Below are 8,374 nucleotides of genomic sequence, written 5' to 3'. Positions count from 1 at the left end.
TTGCTGACAAAGATGTTGAACAGTGTCCTACAAAAACAGCTGCAAAGATAAATAAGGATATCTTATTGTACTTGACTGACATTGTTAGCTCCTTCTGTGTTACAGTGCTGCTGCTCCTGGAGTAGTACAAATTGCCTGTGCACTGTCCAGTTACACTGTTTTCCTCACCCTGATAGGTGGCTTAGTGGGACAGCACCTGTCTGAACATCCAGATGTTCGCAAAGTCGGATTCACTGGTTCAACACCCACTGGCAAACAGATCATGAAGAGGTACTCTCAGCAAAAGTTTCATAAACAAACCCTGCTCTAGTTCTGAGGTATCTTTTAGCTGTATTGCCCAGTAATGAAAAAGCATAACTACATATGGTGTCTACCACTATGTAGAATTCTGCTCAGCCAGTGCTGGAAAATAGAGGTTTATACATTTTCACTAGTTATAACTCAAAGGAAGTAATGAAATAAGATATTAAAAACTTGGTTTATGTGATTTATTTTTTTTTTACAGTGCAGCTGCCAATCTGAAGAAGGTCTCTCTTGAACTTGGTGGCAAATCACCACTGATCATATTCAGTGACTGTGAACTTGAGAGAGCTGTAAAAATGGTAATGTTACTTTTGAAGGGACATGCATTCAAGAGCCTTTGTGATACATCCTCACAGCATTGTAATGTTCTTCTCCATTTACCAAAACTGCACTAGGGTGTCCTGAAAAAACATGCAGTCTATTGGAAAAGACACTCAGATTCTTTTTCTACAGGATGTTTCTTTATGCCATCATGTCACAAATGAGTGTTTTATGGTTGCTCAAAGAATCACTGGCAAAGGTATTGGCAAAAGCAGGTTTGATATAAATGCAGAAGCATGACAAAGTTTGTGGACAAGGTTCACTCTACTGCTTACTAGGTGGCTGCAGCACACGGAGGAAAAGCGAACCAAAATCCAAAATCAACCAGCCTACAACCAAAATCAACCCAAAAAAATTGTCCATGCAGAGACTGGGAGGGGGTGGGAGGGCAGCAAAGGTAAGAGGAGGAAAGTGTAAGGGTAAAAGGAACAAGGAAGAGTCACAAGGTTCAGAGTAGATCCCCTTGCTAAACTGAGCCCTGGACTTGACCAACACTTTAGGCCTAAAGGTTTAGCAGCACTTACTGTGGCTGTAACTACTAATACCAGGACTCCAAGTCTTTGCAGCTGCCAGAAAACTGCTTCTAAGGAATTTTATTTGTCTTGCTCTTCCTTCCCTCATCTCCTTAATGCCCTGAAGAAACAAAGCCAGGTATCAGATCTTGGTAAATAAAAAGGGTCTGAATCCACACTCTTGAAATAGTATGTTCTCTGCAGATTAATATTCACCCCATTCTGCTTTGGCACAAACAGCATTGCTCAGTGGATTAGCACAGTTTTCCATTCCCTGACCATGCTGCCAGCCCTCTTTCCTGGGATTCTGCAGCTGGTGTTTCTGTGGAATGCTGATGGCAATGGAAAGAGCAGCACTAATGGATTCATCCTGAGCCATTTGTCTCCACGGGAGTGTGTTTGCCAGTCATAAGATTAGTCTGCTTGTTGCATTGATGATATCCCCTTACACAAAGCATTGCACTTTGAGGGTCACACACACTGAGTGCATACCAAGGGAACAGACTGAACAGGAGGCTGAACAAAAGGTTGTGTATAAATATTAATGCTTTTTTTCCCTGTCAGGGTATGGGAGCAGTGTATTTCAACAAAGGAGAGAACTGCATTGCAGCTGGCAGACTGTTTGTGGAAGAGTCAATCCATGATGAGTTTGTTAGAAAAGTGGTAAGATATACAAGGACTAAAGTTTAAGTAGATATTTCGCTGTGGCAGAAAGATCTACTCATTTTATAGGCACTTGTACTTTTTATTTGCATTGCTTAATCTCTTGCTATGGCTCATGATAGGCAATGCTGCTTCTCAGGAACCTCTTACAGGGTTAAAAGGAAGCATTGAAGGGAGATATTTTCATCAGTAATGCACAGAGAAGTGACATGTCAACAGATACTGTACCTTCAGTGAGAGTTCTTAATTGACTAGGAAAATCAGATTAAATGTAATTACTGAACTTAGGTCAGTGTGACTGAAGAAAACTGTGGTGAAGTTGGAAAAAAAAAGGCATATTGGAAGCATAGCTAGAAAAATACAAAGGTCATTATTAAAAATTCTATAGTCCTCACATTATACCACTGGAGAATTCATTTATTTTGCTCAAGAACAGGAAATCACTGTCATAATTCATTTACCACTGGTAAAAGTAACATTTTACATGCCTGTCTTAATAGCAGAATAGAATGTATACATGAACACAGCACCAAAAGTTTCCAGATAACCAGAGATTAGTAAACAAAAGACCTAACCTTACTTTAGAAAGGGAGGAGCATTACATCTTCTAAGAATCCAGTTCTTCCTTAGAGTCTGTCTTCACAGCAGAAAAAAAGCAGTATCCCAAATCACAGGTCACTTTGACAACTATTTGCTATGTTATGTAATGTCATTTTAATTGGGTAATCCATAGGTGGAAGAAATAAAAAAGATGAAGATCGGTGACCCACTTGACAGATCGACAGATCATGGTCCGCAAAATCACAAGGCACATTTGGAAAAGCTGCTGCAGTATTGTGAAACAGGAGTAAAAGAAGGAGCTACACTAGTGTATGGAGGAAGACAAGTACATAGACCAGGTAAAATACCATTCAGATGTATTTGGAACTTTTACACTTTCAGCAAAAGCCATCAAAATTGTCTCTGCTGCATTATGTGAAGTAGCAATGTCATGGGAGCAGCACCAGGTAAGTCCATGATGCTATTTGAGAAAAGTGCTTTCCAGCCTCATATCAAAGAGAAACCATGCAACTGAGGTGTAAATTGCAACAGTGAATCAGAGTCTTCTCTGCATGAGATTATTTTGCTTATTTATTCCTGTTAAGACTTGTTTTGCAACAGCCCTGAACTGCCAAGAGCCATAAGTATGATCATATCCACTTGGATCACACCAATACTAAAGCTGGCTGAGGAAACTATTAGCAGAGGTGTTGCTATAAAAGCCTTTTTTGCTACACAGGCAACATGTGTGCTGAGTTCAGTGGACAGACACAAAAGCAACATTTTCTCATGGACATCTGTCCTTTATTAGTAATGAAGGAGAAACGTCAGAGTTTCAAAACATAATGATTACACCCTTAAATGAAATGAAAGTGGAGATTTGTAACTGTGGGAAATCTGTGTAGCAAAACTGAACAGGAAATCTTAGGGAAGGGGGAGGCATTATATGAAGTCTCTGAAGTTGATTTTACCCACTTGGAGTGGAATACACTCACCAAGTGACCAGGATTGCTTGTGTATAACAACAGAACAGCTCCTGATTGGCTTTTGGACAGGTCTTTACACCCTTCAGAACAGTTGTTATGAGACTCTCTGTTGCCTCAGGCAAAGTTCCTGCCCGTTGCTTTTCCTTGTTTGGAATACAAAGGTCTTTTTGGCTACAGTCTATCTGGTTGGGTAACAAGAAAAAAAAGTGACCTCTGCGACATGGAGTAATCTTGTCTTCCTGCTGTGAGAGTACAGGGTCTCCTCCTGAGAAGCCACCACACTGTGGCATGCAGATCTTCTGGCCTGGCAGGGAACAGCATGTGTTGTCACTGATCAGTGCAGGCCAGTCTTAACCCTTTTTCATTCCCATTTCTCTGGGACTTACAGAGAAATTTTCCTTCATACTTCTGATGCCAAGAAAAGCCTGGAAAAGAACTACTCCCAGACTTGTATCTCTGAGTAGCAGGGATTTGTTTATTCAGCACTGGGCACAAGGGGGATCGCTCCACCAAACTTGTGCCACCAGGGACAAAACACTAAATGCTCATACATATTCATTATTTCCAAGAATGGGTGGTTATTATTATAATTATTTATTGGAAATAATTATCATATACTCCTCCTCTGTCTCCTCCCTCCTGGCATCAGTCCCATGGTCCTGGTGGTCGTTCAGTGGTCATGAAGATGAAGCGCCTCCTCTTCCTCAGTACCCTTTGGACACCCTTATTATGCAACCATTTACCCCTTTGTACAGTTTTGCATGCCTTGCTGACCTTGCCTCTATCTTGAACATTTTGTTTCTTCATTCCACACCTTACATGGTCTTAGTTTTCCTCCTACTGCCATGGTTTGAGTCTAGTTAGTTCTACTGCCTTATAGATAAGGTGCATTGTTTTGCCAGCCAAGCCAAAACAATACCATTAGTGCAGCTTCTTGTCTGTACTAAGTAATCCTTGCTATTTTGCTAATTAAGCTGAAATAGTGCTATTAGTAAAGTTATTCTTTATGCTTTCAGCTTTAACTGTTCAATTCCTGCTTTCAGTCAGCTTCTCGGTATCACTTCCTCAGTATCTACTTTCTGTTTCACATCTCAACTTCTCTGTGACCTCACAGTATGGGAAAAAGATGGCCTGGATGGTAGGAAACCATGAAGCACTTCCACCATGCTGAAGTGATGCTCTATCCTCTGTTTAGGCTTCTTCATGGAACCCACGGTATTCACAGACGTTGAAGATCATATGTATATTGCCCAGGAAGAATCTTTTGGACCTGTGATGGTGATTTCTAAATTTAAAAATGGGTATGTTCTCTGGTTATTATTAGACACTTTATTTTCCCACTTTCACCCTAAGTGTAGAAATGGTAACATACACAGTGTTTAGTTAAGTCTTGCTAGACCAATCTGAACACCAAGATCCTCCTCCAGCTAAATCCTGAGGAAATACCTTTTTTTAGCAGGGGATATCCTGCTCCATGTTGATACAGACCTAGTGCTATTGGCAGTGTCTGACAGGATAGAATGCAAGCATCAGTGTCAGTTCTGAAAAAGACTTAGTATTCAGCAAAACCTTACACTGAAGTAGATGTCGGAACTGCAGCAGCTTGATCAAATGACAAAAATGTGTATTTTTCCCAGTGGAATTGCTTACTTTTTCTCTGTCACAAAAGACTTCATAGTGGTGCTGTGCTTTGTGTAGCACTGGCACATTCCTGTTGCAAGCTAAAATCCCTCTAATTTTGTAAACTGCCACTATTAATATCATTCATATTGATCATTTTACACACAGATTAAAACTCTATATACAAACTTCATATAAGTATTTCCACCAGGTTTCCTTTTTTTGCAGTTTGACAATGCAGCTGAGAACCAGCCACATAGGTAACCCTTCACATCCATAAGTTATGCATGGTGATAAGGGACTGTAAAAGATTTTTTAGTTTTAAACTATTATAGACTTCTGAAGCTGTATGAAGATGAGATGCAGATAGAAAACAGCACTCTGGGAATGGCCAGAAAAGTTGTGTCTGGAGAGAATTTGAATTTCAGCATTTATTCCCCATTAAGTTGTAAATCAGGCAAAAATGTTAGCAAACTGATTCATAATTTGCTGCCAAGCTTTGCTTTACAGGTATTTTTGTACTTCTCTAATCCCCAAGTTGTACAGTAGCTGAGCAAAGTTTTCCTGGGGCATTTCTCAGTGTAGATACGAAGCACTGAAATGTAAGGTTAAAACCCTCCCAAGTTTGAAGCAAAGGGGATCTGTCAGACTGACACAGATTCATCCTTAACAAGTTGTCTTTAGAAAAGCTTACTGGAAAAGGAAGAGCATGGGAAAAGGTGCTGCAATGACACACAAGGTGGAAGGTTGCCAACACTTATTTCACCTAGTTGCCATGAGACAATTTCTTTCCCCGCAGGGATGTGGATGGAGTGCTGCGACGGGCGAATGCCACAGAATATGGCTTAGCCTCAGGAGTCTTCACAAAAGACATAAGTAAAGCTCTCTACATCAGTGAAAAGCTAGAAGCTGGAACAGTTTTTATTAACACATACAACAAAACTGATGTGGCAGCACCATTTGGTGGATTTAAGCTGTCTGGCTTTGGGAAAGATTTAGGTAAGTTGCAATTTCTCTCCCTTTCTCATTTCTCATCTGAAAGTCCCAATGAATGAATGAAAAAACCATTTTGCCTGTGTACAGTGATCTAGTAAAACAGGAGCTATGGATGCATTTCCTCCTACATTCCTCCAACTACAGTAATCTAGTTTCTCTCCCTTCCCTAAATATTGCCACCTCAATACCTCCCATTCAGCCCTTCCTGTACACATGCTGAATACTGCTATGGCATGTGGAATATTCCTCTCCCAGGGCAGTCAGATTGGTTTGTTCAGAGCTGCACACAGGCTACAAAATGCAGTCAAGTAACAAAGGTATTAGCCAAACCCTTTCCTTTCCCTCAGAATCAATGCTCATTTAGGTTTCTCTTCCAAACTTGTAAGGGCATGGGAAATGTTTTATGCCTGAAAACGTCACCCAAATTTGCCAACAGTCACCGAGAAAGATGCATTAAATATATTTTCTTTTCAAATGGAGTTTTTAAAGAAGTGAAGGCTACTCTGCCAAAGACAATTTACAAGTCTGGACAGATTAAACCTCATGGCAAAGACAAAAGGAGAAACAAATTTCAGTGACACAACAGATTTTTGCCTTTGGAATTATAGAATTTAGGGGCTGGAACGGATCTTACAGGTCATCTAGTCCCAACCCTCTGCCCTGGGCAGGGACACCTCCTCACTAGATCAAGTTGCTCAAGGCTGATATCCAAAGACATTTCCAGAAACCAAAACGAGTGACGAGATCAGGGGAAAAAAAAAACAGATTACCAATTTTTACACACCTTCTCTGCCAAGAGAAGGTGTGTAAAACACCTTCTAGGCCAAGTAAAGTTTATAAATTCAGCTATTCCCCAGTGACTATCCAGAGGCTGCTGCTGCTTCTGTCCCACCCTGGTGGCTGCTTGGTCAATTCCTACTCATTTTCTTTCCGCATTTGTTGGGTTTGGCCTCTTCTTGTCAAACCAGTTCTGTAAATCTCAGTGGGAAGGGAAAGTAATGAATTTCCATTGTTCCTTAAGAACTCCAATATTGGCTAGAGCATTTCAAATTTTTTCTCAGTAGTCCAACAACATTCTCCCCTTTAGCTGCTCTTCTAACAGGTGACTATTTTGCTTGTACAGGTGAAGAAGCTCTTCAGGAATATCTCAGAACCAAGGCTATCACTGTGGAATATTAAAGTAACAGCTTCATTTGGGAAGTAAATTTCCAGCAGAGTTTGAACCTTAACGACTACATGGAGCACTTGATGCCGTGCCTGGGGTATGCACTCTGCAGTGCTGCAACTAAACAAGCCAAAACACTCATTCCATGGATGAGTTTCTAGAAATCACGTCCAAATTTTGGTCTCACTGACAGATACAGGTTTTCGAAAATGAACCTGAAGTTATTTCAATTCTGCAGCAGCAACAGTTGTTAGCACAATTCTCTCCCCATCCCCCCAGAATGGTTGAGGTTATTTTTCTAAAGAGAACTGAAAAATGAGTTCTCACATACCTAGTTCTTATTTCTGTGAGCATCATATATACATGACCATTTAAAATCCTTAGTCATTAGGCTTATCCTAAAGTTGAACTAAAATACACTGATTATTATGCCATTTTTACTATAAACCAGTTTTACAGTAGCAACTAAACATTCTGCTCTGGTGACTCTTCAGCAGTACAGAAAACCTTTGTGCCATAAAAAGTCAATCAATGCAAGAAAGTGCACTTACTATGATCTTTGTATAGTACATACAGAGTTCAACATCGGTGTTAAACTATGCATTATCAGCTAAAGTTACAGAAAACATTTTCTACCTTCTTGTTGATATGGAACGTGTGATCTGCCTGCAGTTTGAGAGGGGGTTACATTAACAGATTAAAGTCACTTTTGTGTCTGTGCACATGGACTCATAGCACTGTTTCATGCAGCATGATTATTGCATTGGATTTCATCCTGTCTGGGTGTTTTGTAAGACATGGGAAAATCCCTTAGAAAATTACCAAGTTAAGATGTTGGATTTCAAACTTCTTTTCAGTTTGAAGGGAATTTTCTATAGATTGAGACCTTATCTAAAAAGCTAAGCCTGCCAACAACCACTTGGTCTTCTTAGAGTGCAATACCACCGAAAGCTTCACCTGCTCTGTGGGCTGCCATTAGAAGTACAGTCTGATTCTTTGCTTCCCATCCTTCCCCTTCACTAGAATATACTGTGGATTAATCAGTTAATCCCAGTAAATCATGTCTCCATTCCATATTCATAGAATTTAAGGGGTTGGAATGGACCTTACAGATCATCCAGCCCCAGCCCCGTGCCCATGGCAGGGACACCTCCTCACTAGATCAGGTTGCTCAAGACTTCATCCAGCCTGGCCTTGAACACTGCCAGGGTCAGGGCAGCCACCACATCTCTGGGCAACCTGTGCCAGTGTCTCACCACCCTCACAGG

The 8,374-nt window shown here is 40.6% G+C and overlaps 1 protein-coding gene across 1 annotated transcript; it reads left to right on the top strand.

Moving 5' to 3' along the window:
- Window positions 1-176: 176 nt before the first annotated feature.
- On the top strand, window positions 177-7,325 carry ALDH1L2 (aldehyde dehydrogenase 1 family, member L2; the record flags this gene model as incomplete). The annotated part of the gene is made up of 7 exons (XM_009084638.1): window positions 177-270; window positions 506-602; window positions 1,701-1,799; window positions 2,533-2,698; window positions 4,521-4,626; window positions 5,745-5,944; window positions 7,065-7,325. Coding segments are annotated over 7 exons (818 nt in total), but the record flags the coding sequence as incomplete, so codon positions are not given.
- Between the last annotated feature and the right edge of the window lie 1,049 nt (window positions 7,326-8,374).

The sequence above is a fragment of the Acanthisitta chloris genome, unplaced genomic scaffold (assembly GCF_000695815.1).
Source record: "Acanthisitta chloris isolate BGI_N310 unplaced genomic scaffold, ASM69581v1 scaffold33301, whole genome shotgun sequence".
In the NCBI taxonomy this organism is placed as follows: domain Eukaryota; kingdom Metazoa; phylum Chordata; class Aves; order Passeriformes; family Acanthisittidae; genus Acanthisitta; species Acanthisitta chloris.
Note: the sequence above shows the minus strand (reverse complement) of the source record. Positions and strands in the feature narration are given on the sequence as shown.